The following is a 19,595-nucleotide window of genomic DNA, read 5'->3' as shown; positions in this document are numbered from 1 at the left end:
CAATTACAGTTACTAGAACACATAAGATTTCAGTTCTTAACTACATTTGCACTAGAATGAAATAATGCTAATCAAAGCCAAGCCTAATATACAATTATCATTTTCACGAAATTAATATTCTACAAATCTGAAGTCAATGTAGTAGGTAAAAAAATTGGACATTTAGTTTCACCTAATTTATAATTTTACTCTGGATAGCAAGTATTCTAAGCACTAAATTATAAATAATCATGTAAATTCTATATTAAACAGGAAGTGACAGGGAAGATATATTCCAGTTGTAAATTATTCTAAATATTCAACCTTTACTAGGACATAAGAATGTTAAGTGTGATACAAAGTACCATATTAACCATTATTGCATTTATTAAAAATTCTTAAAAGAATTACCATAAACTTATCAAATAATGCTATCCACACTCCTCTGCCATTTATCATTCCCAAAGTGTGAAGCATACATACTAATGGCTGGAGTAAACAGGAGCTTCTGAAGCAGCAAAGCCATTTATGTAATTTTTCCTTTATCATTCAAATTCTCCAAAAAGTAAAACTTCAAAAGGATGAATTCTCAGGCTGAACTGAACCTTAAATCCCTAGCAAGCATAAAATTGTACACAGGGAAAAAAATATTGTTTTGGTTTCTAACACCTTCTGTTAAGCCCCAGGTAACAAATCCCAAAAGATCCAAATGACGAAAACACATAAAGAAAACTATCTTAAACTAGGAACTGTTGTAGTTGAACGTTTCATAAGGACAAAAGGAACACAATTATTCTGTCCAAATATTCTATCTTCTAAGAGATTTGACTGTGAACAAAATAGTTAAGAAAAGATAAGGGTGAAGGCATTTCGTATTTTTTTCTATATTATTTCAAACAACTATATCAAAAATATGAAGACAACTGTAATCATTCTTTCTCTAGAAATGGAAAAGCTAATGTAATACAGATAGTCTAAATTAACTGAAAACTTTCAAGCAGAAAATTTCTACCCAATTATATATTTTTACCCTTCCTTCAAATAAACTGTACAATGAAACCCATTTAGCTTCCACTCATCCAAAACGTCATGATTTTGGATGACATAAAGTTTCCTTTAAATTTTCAAAAAAAATAAAATAAAACAAAAAAACAAGAATCCTTCAAATTAGCAGTAAATTAAGAAACTACAGAAGAAATGAGTAAATTACTTAATGTTTAAACTACAAATTTAAACACGATACCATCAGCAGCTACTGATCAGCAAGTAAATAAATCCCCTCAAAACCTCCACTTGAAGACCATTTTGTACTTATACTTAAAAAAGCCGTTTCTTTTAGGGCTTCCCTGGTGGTGCAGTGGTTGAGAGTCCGCCTGCTGATGCAAGGGACGCAGGTTCGTGCCCCGGTCCGGGAAGATCCCACGTGCTGCGGAGCGGCTGGGCCCGTGAGCCATGGCCGCTGAGGCTGTGCGTCCAGAGCCTGTGCTCCGCAACGGGAGAGGCCACAATAGTGAGAGGCCCACGTACCACAAAAAAAAAAAGCCGTTTCTTTTAAAATGGTCTAGAAATCTTCCCAATTAGTAAAAAAATTTGTAGATTTTAACCAGTTACAATCTCAAAAAATGTTCTTAACCATTTGACAGATTAAAGAAAAGAGAAGCACTAGGAAACAGCAGTGTTTTGGTATGTTGATGTAGAAAAATGAGAGGGAATAAAATAGCTGGAATTTAAAAGAGCTTGATAATAAATAATTAGAGTTTGCATAAAAATGATATGAATAATCTCAAAATAAATATACATGCAAATAACTAGGTCACTGAATTTAGAAACATAAGTAAACAACCAGTACCTTGCTTTCCAGTGTAATCTCCTTAACTGCTTCGGTTATTCCTGCAATACCTGTTTAAAATTCAGCAGAATATAACTAAAATTAAGTTGTAAACATCCTCCATTTACCTGATTTAAGAAATATAAAAATACTTATTACCTAAATTCTCAAAGTTCTCTGAAACGAGGAGGCAATGTTAGCAGCACTTTCACAAATGAACTCTTAATAGGAATAAATAATCCCAAAGGGTCCTTTCATATTAAAAATAAAAAATTTTAAATACCAATTTAATATTTTACCATAAATTATCCTACTCTATCATTCCTCATTTACTATTCTTCACTTATTTACTTTCCTTGTGTGAGTCTATCTAAATAAATATTCATCCTCATAAAATGAACAGATTAAGAGATTACAGGAATCATACAGGGTTGGTCAAAAGGTTCATTCGGTGTTTTCCGTAAGATGGCTCTAATAGCATTTAGTTATCTAACTTCATTCCAAACAATTTTTTTAGATTGTACGTGACAGCTGTCATATCAGCATGCATTTAAAAAAAAAACATCAAAATTGGTGAATTTTTGTGTAGCCATTTTACTGTTGAGGATGGAAGAAAAACAACATTTTCGGCATATTATGTTTTATTATTTCAAGAAAGGTAAAAACATAACAGAAATGCAAAAAAAAGATTTGTGTAGTGTATGGAGAAGGTGCTGTGACTGATCGAACATGTCAAAGGTGGTTTGTGAAGTTTCGTGCTGGAGATTTCTCTCTGGACAATGCTCCACGGTCAGGTAGACCAGTTGAGGTTGATACTGATCAATTTGAGACATTAATTAAGAACAATCAACGTTACACCACATGGGAGATAGCCAACATACGCAAAATATCCAAATCAAGCGTTGAAAATCATTTGCACCAGCTTGGTTATGTTAATCACTTTGATGTTTGGGTTCCACATAAGATAAGCAGAAAAAACCTTTTTTTTTTTTTTTTTTTTTTGGCTGCATTGGGTCTTTGTTGCTGTGTGCAGGCTTTTTTTTTTCTCTAGTTGCGGCGAGCAGAGGCTACTCTTTCTTGCAGTGTGCGGGCTTCTCACTGTGTTGGCTTCTCTTGTTGTGGAGCATGGGCTCTAGGTGCACGGGCTTCAGTAGTTGCAGCATGGGGGCCCTAGAGCACACGGGTTTCAAATTCGCGGCACGTAGGCTCTGGAGTGCAGGCTCCGTAGTTGCGGCGCACAGGCTTAGTTGCTCCACGTCATGTGGGATCTTCCTGGACCAGGGATCGAACCCAAGTCCCCTGCAATGGTAGGTGGATTCTTAACCACTGCGAAGTCCCTGGAAAAAACCTTCTTGACTGTATTTCCGCATGCGATTCTGTACTGAAACATAATGAAAACGTTCCGTTTTTAAAACAAGCAGTGACGGGCAGTGAAAAGTGGATACTGTACAATAACGTGGAATGGCAAAGACTGTGGGGCAAGCAAAATGAACCGCCACCAACCACACCAAAAGCCGGTCTTCATCCAAAGAAGGTGATGTTGTGTATATAGTGGGATTGGAAGGGAGTCCTCTATTATGAGCGCCTTCTGGAAAACCAAACGATTAATTCCAACAAGTAATGCTCCCAATTAGACGAACTGAAAGCAGCACTCAGTGAAAAGCGTCCAGAATTAGTCAACAGAAAACACATAATCTTCCATCAGGATAATACAAGACCACATGTTTCTTTGATGACCAGGCAAACACTGTCACAGCTTGGCTGGGAAGTTCTGATTCATCTGCCATATTCACCAGACATTGCACCTTCGAATTTCCAATGATTTCAGTCTTTACAAAATCCTCTTAATGGAAAAAATTTAAATTCCCTGGAAGACTGTAAAAGGCACCTGGAACAGTTCTTTGCTCAAAAAGATATAAAGTTTTGAGCTTCCCTGGTGGCGCCGTGGTTGGGAGTCCGCCTGCCGATGCGGGGGACATGGGTTCGTGCCCTGGTCCGGGAGGATCCCACATGCCACGGAGCGGCTGCGCCCGTGAGCCATGGCTGCTGAGCCTGCGCGTCCGGAGCCTGTGCTCTGCAGCCTGAGAGGCCACAACGGTGAGAGGCCCGTGTACCGCAAAAAAAAAAAAAAGATATAAAGTTTTGGGAAGATGAAATTATGAAGTTGCCTGAAAAATGGCAGAAGGTAGTGGAACAGAAGGGTGCATACGTTGTTCAGGAAAGTTCTTGGTGAAAATGAAAAATGTGTCTTTTATTTTTATTTAAAAACCGAATGCTCTTTTTGGCCAACCCAGTATTTATATTTAAACCTGCACTGAAATTTTTTCAACAAGATACTGGTTATACTAAATATGCTATTTAGGGGCTTCCCTTGTGGCACAGTGGCTAAGAATCTGCTTGCCAATGCAGGGGATACGGGTTCGAGCCCTGGTCCGGGAAAATCCCACATGCCGCGGAGCAACTAAGCCCGTGAGCCACAACTACTGAGCCCACATGCCACAACTATTGAAGCCCGCGTGCCTAGAGCCCCTGCTGTGCAACAAGAGCAGCCACCGCAATGAGAAGCCCGTGCACTGCCACAAAGAGTAGCCCCTGCTTGCCGTAACCAGAGAAAGCCCACGTGCAGCAACAAAGACCCAACACAGCCAAAAATAAAATAAATAAAATAAATTAATTTTTAAAAATTAAAAAAATATATGCTATTTGCTTCAGAAATCCTGGACATTCAGAGGTAGTAATATCATATCAGATTTATATAGGACTTTTTATTTTACTGTTTCTATATCTTATATAATCCTTACAAACACTATTCTGTAAGGTAATGATTTCTCCCTATAAAGAAATGAAGTCTCCAGAAAAAGAAAGTAATTTGCATGAATCTCACAGACAGTTACATGAATAATCTGGGACTCAACCCATACCTTTTTGGTTCAATGCTCTGTCCAGTGCACCTCATTAAGCAACTACCTTGGAACCTACTTATCTCAATGAAAGGGACATTAAGCAGATGGCAGCATCGTAAGTCAGTTAAACAATATTTCTAATTCAAAATACCCATCAGTGTTCTCAATTAAATAGTTCAACAAGGACGGGAAATATTAAAGAAAAAAAAACCCTAAATACAAATATGCTTTGCTCCCTTGTTAATCTTCTAAAGCTTTGATGTATCTGCTCAATATATCCAAACCAAAGAATGACTCATTTTCACAAATGGAAAATGTCACAATCCACAGCTCTAGCATAAAACTTTTACTTCACAGTAGTTTTTCTAGAAATTATTTTATGATAGGTATGATTATAACAGTAAAGCCCAAATATTAACGTAATAAATTGCTATTACAAAACAATTCACTGAATCTACTACATAGAAACAAAAGAAAATAAATCTCTTCAATCTGTTTAAATATAATGTAGTAGTATCCCATTAAACCAGACTCTCCTAAAAGTAGGACATCCTGGCAAAGAAAAAGACAGCTCAAATGATTCTAATGAAGGTAATACTCTATAAGGCTGTGATGGTTAATTTCATATGTCAACTCAACTTGGGTAGGTTATTGTGTCCCATAGTTTGATCAAACAGCAGTCTAGATGTTGCTGTGAAGGTATTTTTTAGATGTGCTTAACATTTAAATCAGTATACTTAGAGTAAAGCAGATTACCCTCCATGATGTGGGTGAGCCTCATTCAATCAGTCAAAGGCCTTAAGAGAAAAAGACTGAGTGCTCAAGAAGAAGAATTAATTCTGCCTCCAGACTGCCCTTAGACTCCAGCTGCAGCAATCAACTGTTCCCTGAGTCTTCAGGCTGCTGGCCGGCCTGACCTGTACATTTCAGAACTGTTAGCTTCCACAATCACATATGCCAATTCCTCAAAACAAACCTGTCTGTATTTATATCCATGGTTTCTCTGGAGAATCATGACTAACACAAGGGCTAACAGAAATAAAAGAAACCTGAGAGAAGAAAAGCGGTAATGAAGCAAAGGGAACTGAGGTGAATAAAGAACCAGGCACCTAGCCTCATGAGTCAGCTGGAAGCACTGCTTTAAGCCAATCAGAATATAGTTTAAACCTAAAATTCTAAGGGTATCTCTCATAAACATTACTTAGAATTTATGTACACCACATCAAATGAAGTATAATGCTATGTTGCTTTCTATGTAAGAAAATGATGCTACTTGTCTTCTGTCAACATGGCAAACATTTCTTTAGTTGTAGAATTTCTGTAATAGATTTCTGTCAATCCAATCATTCCGGCACCTGCTTATCTCTGTGATGAATGCCTCTGTAAATATGTACCTGGATTTTGGGGTAGGGGTTATGGAATAAAATACAACTAGACAACTTGAGAAACTCACTAACTTGATATCAGAAATACAGTGCTATAACCAATGGCTCTATTCAGTCAACAGGCAATTTCCTACAGATGTGCTACTCATATTTCCCAGTCATGTGAAGACTAAAGCAGAGCAGCTAAAAGATTCTGGAAAGATCCAGGGGAAAAAAGAAAAAAAAAAATGTCCAACAGCACTACTCAGTGGAGAAGAGAGGATGATTTTTGAAATTATTTTAAGAAGTTGTTCAATCTATTTTCTCTAGGCCTTGACATGACAACATTCAACTCATTAAGGAACAAAAGAGCTTCAAATCAAGGAGCTCAATTCCTAAATCTGTTTCTATATCATCATAAGGAAATGATGGCAGTATCCTTTACTCAGAGAAGAGGAGAAACAGACTTAATGAGGTACTTTTTCCTGTGCAGTTATTTAGCCCTCTGACTACTGCAGTGAGTATCAACTGAGAGTAGCAATTTTGCCCCTCGCAGAATATCTGGCAATGTCTAGAGGCTTTTCTGGTTGTCATAACTGGGAGGATGTGACAGGCATCTAGTGGGTAGAGCCCAGAGATACTGCTAAACATTCTGCAATGCACAGAAAATGCTATGACAAAGAACTATCCTGCCCAAAATGTTTATAGTACTAAGACTGGGAAACCCTGCTCTACCACTACATTTGATATACCTCCTATTCTCTAGGAGTTAGAGGGAGAAAACTTGTTTTTAGTATCCTAGATTTAAACTCAGAACGTATTTTCTTTATTAAAACTAAGTCATAATATGCCTTTATGTAGCCTTTTTTTAAAAATGAAGGCTGTTATAAAAGATTGTAAAGGAGTTTAAAACAATTTAAACTAAATACATGCCATTCTAATCTCCTCTTACCTGTATTATGATAAGTATCTACCCATCCCCCATCACCATCATCTTCTTCAATGATAGCTTCCAATTCATCTGAATATTCCATCTGTTTGCACCGCTTGTAGCATGGCACTGTAAAAAAAAATGGCAAAAAGAGTTACTAGGACATAATCTGCTTCCTATAAATCCATTAAAAAAAGAGAAACTGTATTCCATAAAATATATTTCTGCCATCAAAATATTAGGTAAATATTATATTTTACTTCTAATAGGAGTACTTAATTTAAGAGTTACATTCAACCCACAAAATTATTTGACCACACTTATCTTTCCCTAAATAGCTTTGTTAGAAGACAAATACAAAGGCTCTACTGGGAGTGTTCTATATATTCTCTACCCTGATGATCTGTGAAGATCAACAAAGCTGAAGTCAGAGATGACATCGTTCAACCTCAGGCTAATGAATAATATACTATTTTAACAGCTTTACTCTCAGGACATGAAGGCACCACCTGTCACACTCGGAGGCGGTAGAGGTGACCTCTGGTTTGCAATCCTAAAATAACTTTCAACATGTATTTCATAATTCATATTTAAGCTCCAGCTATTCATAATGGATAAACCAGTTTAAAGTTCACTAACCTGCTAAACTTTACTCTCTTATACAAATTGGTGCCAAGTTTTTCATATAGCAAATGTATCGAATAACAGGTATTATAATTCATATAAGCCTAAAATTGAAAAATTATAAGGTAACAACATTACGACATGGGGTCAACAAAATGCTATTAATCTCCTGATTTTTTTTTAAAACAAGCAAGATACAAATAACCAATCCTATCAAAACATATACTGTAGGAAATAAAAAACTGATGTTTTGTACATGTTTTCCTTTTCCTATAATGAGCAAATTAGAATAGAAATCAATGTATTGTTATGTGATTAGATAGGGACTGTAACAACGTTTTGATGTTGTTTTCAAATTAGCTTCATAAATAACTTCATTAACTTCATAAATACCTGTTTCAGAAACATTTTTGTGCCTACAGGCAATCTTTCAATGACACAACGGACAATAAAACCTCTAGCTTTGAGATTTTAGATATCAAAGATAGTATAAGTTATACTTTCCATGAAAAATTTAAGTCTAAAGATGATTAAAATAGCTAAAAAGATTATGATTATGAAGTCTGCTTAAAAAGCTCAATGAGAAAAAAGTCCATTTTGCTTAAAGCTCTTTTCCTTCATATCTTAAAACTAGACTTTTTTGGCAAAAAGAAATAATGAAAAGGAAGGAGATAAAATCAAGTATGGAAAAAATATTCTACCCATAGAAAATCCAGAGTTTCATTAAATTTCCAAATTTCTGTATGAGGGAAGCTGCAAGTACCGCTTTAAGCATGAATTAAGATCAGCAAGTGCTAAGGTTTTTTAAAAAATGTTAACTCTTTGCGCAAAATTAACTAATACATACAACATAATTCTTACCATTTTTGGTGACCAAAAATTGTTTGCCTGATGGTAGGTAAGCCTTCACTTTCAATTCCTCTCCTGTAGCCCTTTAAAAAGAGTGAAAAGCACCAAAATACAAAAAATATTTTAAAAGACAAAGACAGAAGGTATCACATGTTAATCTCAACACTACACAATCCACACCCCTGAGGAAATTATTTTAGGATTGGTTTGGGAAGGATGCCATAAGTGACATACGTCACGGCAATGAAGAGCACAGCAATATTTATTGTAAGTGAAATGTACCAAGAGATGCAGACAGACCAAAAGAATTTGGATTAAATATTAGACAAAAAGGTAGAATAATACAGAACTATATTATGCAACTATTGTGTTTGCCTCTAACCAAATATAATCTCATTCAGATTTTTAATCTTAAAGTACTGCTCATCTGAAGACCAAGAAGAGGCAGAAAAATAGCTCCATGACATTACATAACAAAGTAGGTGGTTCACAAGATCCACATTCCTACCACTGTATTAAAATTGGAACTAAGAGATAAAAGATGCTTTGACTCACAAGATGATAATGTTGAGAATAATGGTTGTAACAAACAAAAAATCCTTTTATTGAGTGCATATTAAGTATAGGACCTAGAACTCTAACATGCAGCATTTTTATATAATCCACAGATATCTAAATACTGAGTAATATTTATATTCCCATTTTATAAGTAAAAAAAAGCTTAAAGAAGTCGGGTTGCCCACAGTCACAAAACCAGAAGGTAGAGGAGCCAGGATGGAGCCAAGTGACTCTAGGGCTCCTGCTCTTGAACACTGCTCCCTCTGTGGGTCAGAGCCAGCTATTTGATTTTGGGGGGCTACTGTGGAATATCTCACTAAGAAATTTGTTCAAAGATTCTTCTGTGGGTCACCTAGGGGAGTTGGTCAGAGCTAGAGTGGCATGTGGTATCTGTCAAAAACATAAATGAGCATAAATTTTGAGTTCTGCTGCCGTCTTAAGCTTCAGTCTAAACTTCAAACCATAGATCTGAGCATAAGATAAAGCCAGGAAATGTCCTAAAACCATCTGGCAGGCTTCTAGTATCTTTAGACCATTTCCAAGTGTCAAATTCAACAACATCATGGTAATGCCTGAAGTTCTGTGGGAAGATGATATAATACAGTCACGATGGCACCTGTAAACATGAACATATAGCATAGAAATGGTCTGTTTCTAGCACTGATTTAAAATGAATTGCTCCTTTGGCCCCAACAATTTAGCCGAAGTATAGACATTGGAGTGTGATATAATTGAGTTCTAAGTTACAATAAAATTATTTAAACCATCACAATTTATGAAATGGAACTATAAACTACTACCTGCTAAAAGAAGATCCTGTCTATATATACCAACCCCTATAACAATACTATAGATTATACAACTAAACTAACTAGACAACTAAGGGCTTCAACAAAGAAATCTGAATAAAGAAAATGTATATCTATCACACGTGTATTGAAAAAAATCCTTTAGTTCTTTTTCCATAGAATGACTATTACCTTAAATTTTATATATCTATATGACTTGAAATATACATATATATTGTAGACCACAACATAGCTAAATATAGTTTTAACAATTTAGGGAGGAAAAAAGTCTAAAATCAGAAAGCTTCTATAATATGAACATAATTTAAAATATGGAACAGAAATACACATAGGAAAGACAAGGACATAAAAATAAATGAACCTGACATTTCGGCCTTCCTTGTTACATAAAAAACAATGTTCTACAAGATAAAGAGCAATTGATCAAAAGCAGTAAGAACTATTCTGGATACGTGTTAAGCATAAAAATTAAGGGTAGGTTGGGCATTGGCCAAAAGCTCGGTGACACAAATGCAGTTTCTCTTTGACTTTTTGAAATATTGAAAACAGTCCAGGAACCCACTTTATTATTTTACAGATCCCAAAAGGCCCACGGTCCCCAAACAGGGGACAGACAGAATCATGAAACTCACAGAGGGGCAAGGACTTGTTAAAAAAAAAAAATTAAGGGTAATAGAAGAGGCCACAGATGAAAGAGAATTCTAACTGTGATTTTAAATAGTTTAATCATTTAAGCTCTTTAGATATTAAGGAAAACATTATCAATTAGAATCTTGTTAATTCTAGAACCCCTGCTCCCAAATCAAAACTCTACCTTTCAACTACAATTGAAAAAGTGTCACTGAGGGAAAAAAAAGGATGTAGCAAGTTGAACCACTCATATACAAACAAGATGATAATTCCAAACAATTCTAGCCTAATTAAAATAGTCTGCCAGTATTGGGATCAATTTTGCAGCTACTGCCAGATGCTTTTATCGTTAAGTATTCAAAGTAATGAAACTGAAGTTGTTTTAAAACATTCTGTTATTATTCAGATATTTAAAAAACACATTACAAGAACTGCTAGTTGCTTAAATTACTTTATAATTAAAAGAAAAGTTAATGAGGAAAATAAAAATTTGAAAAGTCTGTTACAAGTAGATTTCCAATTAAGACCTTATTTGGTATCATGAATCTCTCAACTTTTGAGCTCATTCCTAAAAAGGGGAGAAACTTTTGAACCTTAAAGAAGGTCTTATGGTAAAGAACCATAAGATTCTGCAAAATTCTGCAGTTATTAATGTCATAAAAAAATTCAGGGCTTCACTGGTGGCGCAGTGGTTGAGAGTCCACCTGCCGATGCAGGGGACACAGGTTCGTGCCCCGGTCCAGGAAGGTCCCACATGCCACGGAGCAGCTAGGCCCGTGAGCCATGGCCACTGAGCCTGTGCGTCCAGAGCCTGTGCTCCGCAACGGGAGAGGCCACAACAGTGAGAGGCCCACGTACCACAAAAAAAAAAAAAAATTCAATACATTTGAATTTGAAAAATAAGCTAATCAGGTTCCTTAAAAAACTAAAAATACAACTACCATATGACCCAGCAATCCCACTACTGGACATATATCCTGAGAAAACCATAATTCAAAAAGAGTCATGTATCACAATGTTCACTGCAGCTCTATTTACAATAGCCCGGAGATGGAAACAATCTAAGTGTCCATCATCGGATGAATGGATAAAGAAGATGTGGCACATATATACAATGGAATATTACTCAGCCATAAAAGGAAATGAAATTGAGCTATTTGTAGTGAGGTGGATGGACCTAGAGTCTGTCATATAGAGTGAAGTCAGTCAGAAAGAGAAAAACAAATACCATATGCTAACACATATATATGGAATCTAAAAAAAAAAAAAAAAAGGTCCTCATGAACCCAGGGACAAGACAGGAATAAAGATGCAGATGTAGAGAATGGACTTGAGGAAATGGGGAGGGGGAAGGGTAAGCTGGGACAAAGTGAGAGAGTAGCACTGACATATATACACTACGAAACGTAAAATAGATAGCCAGTGGGAAGCAGCTGTGTAGCACAGGGAGATCAGCTCGGTGCTTCATGACCACCTAGAGGGGTGGGATAGGGAGGGTGGGATGGAGATGCAAGAGGGAGGGGATATGGGGATATATGTATACATACAGCTGATTCACTCTGTTACACAGCAGAAACTAACACAACATTGTAAAGCAATTATACTCCAATAAAGATGTTAAATATTACTCTTATGAACAGAAAAAAAAAGCTAATCAAAGTTATTAAACTTTTGAAAATTATTTTTTAAAGACCCACCACAAGAACAGACTTAGACACTATAAAGAAACAGAATACTGGTAAAGGAAGTAAGGCATTTATCTCATAAATCTCCATCTTTCGTGCTAACAGAGCAAAACAAAACAGGCATAATGCTCAGTTTTTCTTCATTTATTTTACTTTAGCAACACTGGAGCACTATTTAATAGAAAAATCTACTAGAGGAGGGTTAAACAGGTCATTCTAATTTTCATGCACTAATCTATTTTGTAAACTGCCAAAATTATGAAGTCACACCTTTTATAAACTTTCTATTCCTCACTCAAGAGTACTTACCATTGCCATGTTGGACAGTGGTGGACTAAGTGATCTCCAGCTGCTACAAACTATTGAAGATTTAGAAGAAATATGAAAAAAGGAAAAAAGAAAAATTGAACATCATTGAATATAAGGTGGCAAAATACCAAAGGGATCATCCTGTATAAACTTGATTCAAAATAATCAATTAAAATGCAAACAGCACCAACTTGCTCTACCAGCCTAAAGATTTATTTTTGAATATTTATTAAAACTACAAAATTTTTAACATCCATGAAAATGTATATTAATTTTGGAAGAAAAAATATTGAGTGCTGTTAATTATTTTATTCAATTGTAATCACTGGATTTAGATAATGCCAAAAGCATACAGTACCATGAAATGAATAAGGGTAACACAACAGGATTTTAAAATGCCAAACACCACTTTATGGATGAATGAAATGTAGAGCGATTCTTGCTAATGGTTGAAAAGTCAATGAAGATCTTTGAAAAAATTACTAAATAACTACAGGTCTATATGTAAGAATAGTTTATTACATCACAGTGCACACAGTTTTTCTCCCTCATTTTAAAAAAAAATTAAGTAACATCTTATTTTGAAAGCTTTTTCACAATATTAAAGGAATCATTAATAAAAGTGAGAAATGTACTGCCAAACAATGGGGAAAAAGTTAGAAGCTTTTGGATTGAATCAGAAAACACCAAGACAATTAAAAAACTGAATCCTCTAACACATCTTGGACTTTCTGGGCAGGCTGAACGTTGTACAAATTTTTGTTTTTCTTCAGAAATGAAAAACAGACTCAGGAATAAAGAGTTTAATCTTCTGAGAATTTCCATTATACATGAGCATGGACTGATCTTATCGTAAGACAGAAGTCCTGCTTATTCTTGAGAGCAGAAAATGAAAGTCTGTTAAACACAACTGCAGTGTCCCAACTCAAGCTATATGCACACATACGTCCCCAATTACTATTTCACAACAGCTCTAACTTAAAATCATGTATTGTTCATGGGTTTATTATACAGCAAAAAATTATATTATCTTTAACCTTCTAATGTCTTTCTGAGAAAAGTATGTCTATGTATGATATTCTGCTTTAATTTGAGAGAATAAAACTCTATAAAATAAGAGTTCTGACAGTAACTTCTTTTAAGAAGATAGATTAACAAGATAAGATTTAGCAGCATACTCCCAACAGTAACTTTACAAAATGTTTCTGTTCTTTTATTTGAATAATTTCTTTACTACTTAAAGGGATTAGGTAAAGACAAAAACCCAAATGAAATCAATACCCTCTCCCCCAGGTTTTAAGCATTTTGGGTCTTTGCAACCAGATGCTGCATAACTCCACGGCTATTGGGAACTAATTCATCATCACCAAAAAAGTATTAATTTAACAAAGTGCAAGCAAAACAAAGAATTAAAAACTTAAAAATTCTTTAATGATACTGCCTTGAGATCACAAGACTCTAATATTTTATTCCCCAGCACCTCTGCTGGCATCCATCGAAAAAATAACAAAAACACTAGAAGATAAGGAAAAATATAAAAGAACATAGAATTGCTATGCTACTAATGATATTTAGTACATGTGTATATCTGCTCTCATTAGCAGTGGCCATTATTATTATTACATGCTTCCTATGTTCAAAAGAAAGATTCAAGTTTCTAAATTCTCAATACTGCTTACAGTGGCTTTCTCTTAGTGATTAAATATTGGATAAGACTGAATAACTTTAACAAGGTAGAATCAATATTAACATTCTGATGAACAACTTTATTCTTCAAGCTATCCTCTATTACTAGTACTCTATTTACTCAAGTCATACACATGTTGTACATTAAAGTATTTTTAGTCAGACAGTACTATATTAGATAATGCCTGTCCTTATTTTTAAACACAATACTTCCACACCTCTCAATGAAAACAAAAAGGTAGTTAGAGGCTGACAGCCAGAAGCCCAGAAACAGTTAGAGAAAACAAATGAACAGATCAACTCAGTACAGATCCAAAGCATTTTGTCTTCTGGTTTTCTTCCTCTAGACTCATTCTAATCTAATTAAATCCCATAATTGCACTCTATCTCAATTCAGCATTATGTGGTTGGTACCTAGCTGAGCTAGTTTTTGCCTTGCATTTGTTTAAAAATGAGGAAACTCATAAATCACTTCATGATACAACTAAGTGTAAGAGTTATTCATTGTAGGATTAGTAGCTGTTTTAAAATGGTTTGCTTAATTCTATTCAATGACCACAGACTTGTATCTCTAAATCCAACTATCTATTTACCAATTAGCCATTTTCACATAGAGGAGATAAAGTCGAAGAGTACAAGAAAAACAGCACACTTTCATCTCTGCTCTTTATTTAGATACTGAGTTTCAAGAACATTAATGATTAAGCTCAAAATTTAGTTTTATTTGGCATTCAAGGTATTAAACTCATGATGCCTAAGGCAGACTGGGTTCTTTAGAAAATGTCGAGTCAAAATCCCTCATTTTAAAGATGAGGGAACATGAGGCCTGTGCCTAGATTAATTGATTTGCCTAAGTCAGAATAGGAGAAATTAGAGAAATGGGTCTAGAAGGCAGGTCTTCTAGGTTTTATCCATACTATTCTGTGTCTTCACTAAACATGAAGACAATTTTAGATAAAATTTTAGATAAAATTTTCAGTTAAGCACACCATCCTTTGAACTTACAAGGATTTGGGACTGAAGAGATTCCATCACAAGTGAAAACTAAAAGATCAGTTAATTCCCTGGCTTGAGGTCTTGGAATTTACAACCAGATCATACAACATGCCTCATTTCAATAAAGTTCCATTGCCAATGACTGGTACTTTTAATGAGAGGTAAAGGTGAAGCTTAAATAAATTATTTACCATTCATTAAGACTAAAAAATAAGTCTGCTGTAACCATAACTATTCATAAAACTGGAGTCCAAAAGGATTTTTAGACGAGAATGTATTTCTCTAAAGACAACAAAATAAACTACCTAAAGGAAAGACAATACTTTTATTATATAGATTTAGTGAACAAGTAAAATGATTCCTCAAAACATAATTCTGTATTAAAAGTATATAAAACACAACTGGCCTATAAAAGAGCCATTTGTTTCAGCATTAAACAGATTCATCATTGTCTGGTTAGTAGAAAAAGTGAAAGAATGGTGGGAAAAAAAAATCAATGTTAAATATGTAACAATAAAATATTTAAGCTAAATACTGATAGAAAACTTAATATCCAAGCATTGAGACAAAGTTTCCAAATGGAAAGCCATAAAAACTCATGTTTGGGGTAGAAAGAAGCAAGACAACAAACGCCAGAGCCCACTGCACAGCTCAATATAATACAAATATTAGTGAAGGATAAGTCACTATAGGAATCTTTTCCATTTCCTCTCCCACCCTCATTTCTAAATAAAAAGAAATTACAGAAAAATATGAGAAATGGCAAACTGAGAGGGAAGTTACATTTTCTTTTATGGGAAATAGAAACTGCTATTATTGTAATTACAATTACAAAATTGCTAATATAGTCAACAGGATCTAATTTTACTCAAATCAAGATTAAATTTCAAGATGTTCTCTTATAAAACACAAAAGCCACCCAGTTTTATGTAATTGTAGAAAATAACAGCTTTATACTGATATCTTCAATACTCACCTCTTCTGGGGTGATAACACCTGTTTCCTTAAACTTTGATTCCTATAGAAAGTAAAAAGAATAACAGTATTACACTCTCTCTCACTTTCAACTGAAAAATGTTTGTGGGCAACTATGTGCTTGGTACCCATCTAGGTAATGGAGCATGTGCAAAAAAACAATCTGTCACTGGTACCTGACCTCAAGGAATATGTAAGTATAACAGGAAACTGACATGAAAATAATCACAATATAATGTGATAAGTGCTATATTAGAGCAAAGCTCTTTGGAAAAACATTCAAAGATTTATACAGGGGCTTCCCTGGTGGCGCAGTGGTTAAGAGTCCGCCTGCTGATGCAGGGGGCACGGGTTTGTGCCCCGGTCCAGGTCCAGGAAGATCCCACATGCCGCGGAGCTGCTGGGCCCCGTGAGCCATGGCTGCTGAGCCTGTGCGTCCAGAGCCTGTGCTCCGCACGGGAGAGGCCACAGCAGTGAGAGGCCCGCGTACCGCCAAAAAAAAAAAAAAGATTTATACAAACATTAAACCTCAAAATAATTTTGTGAAATGACGAAATATCATTATTTTACAGAACAGAAAAACGTCTTAAAGATGTTTAAACATATTACAATTCAGCCAATGTCTCATTTGAGTAATATTAGAAACCAAATCTAGAAGTCCTAAATCACTTAATACTTTCCCATTATTCTCATCTCCACCAAGATATTATACAATATTCTCTCCTCTAAAGCAAGGATGCAACTTACCAAATTTTTCTAAAGTTTAAGTTATACATAAGGTTTTGTGGTAGAAATCTACAAAAATGAAGATTCACTTATGAACATTACTGATTCAAAACATACCAAATAACTACTATATGCCAAGCACTATTTAAGGTAATAGGGACATAGAGTGAATAAAATAGACCATACCCCTCCTTGTCCTCATAAGAAGTTTAAACTCTAGTTCAGGGAGAAAAACCAAATGGTCATCAATATCAAAAAGAAAAATGGGGCAGAGAGGAAACTGGTCAGGGGTGGAGGGAGAGAGATGGTTATTTAAACTAGGATGGTAAGAGAAAAAAGACTACACTGATGGGTGACTATAGAGTAGAGACCTTAAGGAAAGGAACCAGCCACAAGGCTGTCTGGAGGAAGAGCATTTCAGGCAGAGGGAAGAGCAAATGCAAAACCCAAGGCAAGAGAGTGCTTGATGGATAACACAGAAGGTCAGACTGGCTTTTAAGCAAAAGTGAACAAGGGCTTTTGCTTAAAATCCAGTAGTAGGTGAGAAAGGACCCTCTACCAAACAAGTATAGGCTTGAAGTTCATTGTAAGGACTCTGGCTTTTACTGTACATGTGCCTTCCAAACCATGATTTTTCTTAATTTTTACTCGTTGGGATAAATCATCATCTATTTCCCAGGGATTTAGCTTTTTCTCCTTGCCTTCCCATGTCTAGTAGGAAACTACAAGAATTCACTCTGTAAACCAACAGTTTGCACAGGGAAGATCAAGGCAAGGGTCATTAATTCTGCTTTCCTTATTACTAAAAATACATAAACAAGCTAACACATCCTTTCAGTTTGGTGAACAAGTAGAATGCTTTCTCAATACATAATCCTATAAGTTCAAAATAGCAGTTTTATATTTTATGTGGGAGGTTTTTTTCTCTTGCTCCTCTCTCCCTGAAACTAAAAAGTCTTAATAATTATGTATTATTTAAATGCTGTATGCCTAGTAAATTAGACGTTTCTTATAAGATGACATAATATGCAAAAGAATCATTCGATTCAAATGTCAAAAAAAAATTTTCAAAGTTGACTGAACAATCTTAATTATGATGGGTTTCACAGTAAACAAATGTAAGCGTAGCAAGTGTTGGAGTTCTCATTTATAAACTTTTTTTTTTAACTTGGCCCAACAAGACATCATTTTAAAACCATTCTTAGAAATAAGTATTTAAAAACTGCAGGACTAATATTTCGCTTTGTCATGGAAAGGGAGCAAAGTAAAATCTTCTTAGAACACCAGAGTAACTTCTTGAATAGAGAGGAACAACCATTTCCATGGATATTTCATCCTACACTAAGATTTGTAAAATTTTAATAAAAGCTTAAAGAAAAAAAACACTTAAGCAAGAAATCGCTATTCATTTATTATCATTGCTCGCTTTTCAGAAAGGAAAAATAAAGATACAATAACAAAAAACTTACCATAAAGGGTTATAAAAGAAAAACTCGAATGCAATTCTATTAATTTATCTTTGAAAATAAGAAAGTCAGTCACTGCTGTAATAGCTAATGTGTCACAATTTTTAGTTTAAAAATGGTGTTATTGCCAATGTAAAAAAAAATTATGTATCTAGAAGGGTCAAGCTGCTCCGTATTATCACTGACGTCCAAGATGAACTAGTTTCAGCTATTTTAAAACTTGGGAAAGGGGGTTTTGCCTGTAAACTGGGTTCAACGGTACTGAAAGAAATAATGTTGCAAATTTCACCTTGTTCCACTGAAATCTAATAAGCTGCGACCTCATTCACAACTTACTATTTCAAACTCCTAATTACAAAACTTACTACTAAATTTGAAAGAAAAAAAGCAACATGTCATTTTAGTACCAAACAGATTCATTTCTTTAAAATAAGCAAAATCCTTGCTTAAAAAGTTCAAAAGACTTCCGAGGTTAGGATTCAATGTTCTAAAACCCACTTAGGTGCGGACTACGCTCCAACCCGATGTACCCAGACGAGCTGAGTTCTGGCGGGTGAAGTACGCACAGAGCGTCGCTCCAAGTTTACCCTAGAGAACAGCTGGATAAGACCGCGGGAGGGGGCTGCACCTTTTCCCGCGTACCACCCTACACCGCTCCCCACCGGACAACACCGTGACTCCCCCGGCGTCCGGTCCTCGGTCCCTGCAGAGCCAAGCGTGAGCCTGACAACCCCCGGCAAGCCCGGCTTACCTTGAGGACCGGGGTCAGGTACTCAGCCACTTCCAGTGCCTTTCCCTTCACCGTGTTAATCACATTCTGCATCCTGGGGCCGGAGTAGCGGCCGGCCCCGCGTCGGAGAGGAAAGGGCAGCCGGGACAGTGGTCGGGAGTCAGAAAATGTCCCCGCTGCCGCCGACTCGCCTCAGCACCGGCCGGCAGCACCCAAGGGGACGGGACGCGACGGGAGGGACGGGACGAGGGGGAGGGGCGGCCGGCGCGGCGCGCAAGGGCAGGGCGCGCGCTCCTCGCGCCCCAGGCAGCGCGCAGCAGGCCAGGCCCAGCTGTCACCTGGCCGCGAGCGAGGGCGGCGGGGCTGCGCTGGAAGAAGAGGGCGCACGCGCACCCCTTGCCCTCTCGGGAGGAGTCTTCTCTGCCACCCTTCACTCGCGCCCCTTCCGGCTTCCGCTTCTTACTCTCGCCCTCTCGCCGTAGCTCCGCCGCCACCTGGGCCTCACGTGACACAGGAGCCTCCGGGCACGTGACGCGACAAAGGCCGC

At 36.4% G+C, this 19,595-nt stretch overlaps 1 protein-coding gene across 1 annotated transcript in view; it reads right to left on the bottom strand.

Moving 5' to 3' along the window:
- Positions 1 to 19,475, bottom strand: part of ATG3 (autophagy related 3) — a 28,866-nt gene extending 9,391 nt beyond the window's left edge. Inside the window, exons 1-6 of the mRNA XM_067738908.1 lie at positions 19,070 to 19,475; positions 16,128 to 16,169; positions 12,470 to 12,519; positions 8,491 to 8,561; positions 7,027 to 7,134; positions 1,829 to 1,878 (exon numbers count right to left, since the gene is read on the bottom strand). Of these exons, the coding sequence (XP_067595009.1) occupies positions 1,829 to 1,878; positions 7,027 to 7,134; positions 8,491 to 8,561; positions 12,470 to 12,519; positions 16,128 to 16,169; positions 19,070 to 19,141 (393 nt within the window). The 5' untranslated portion in view covers positions 19,142 to 19,475. The remainder of the gene's footprint in view (positions 1 to 1,828; positions 1,879 to 7,026; positions 7,135 to 8,490; positions 8,562 to 12,469; positions 12,520 to 16,127; positions 16,170 to 19,069) is intronic.
- Between the last annotated feature and the right edge of the window lie 120 nt (positions 19,476 to 19,595).

Source organism: Pseudorca crassidens, chromosome 5 (assembly GCF_039906515.1).
Source record: "Pseudorca crassidens isolate mPseCra1 chromosome 5, mPseCra1.hap1, whole genome shotgun sequence".
Classification (NCBI taxonomy): domain Eukaryota; kingdom Metazoa; phylum Chordata; class Mammalia; order Artiodactyla; family Delphinidae; genus Pseudorca; species Pseudorca crassidens.
Note: the sequence above shows the minus strand (reverse complement) of the source record. Positions and strands in the feature narration are given on the sequence as shown.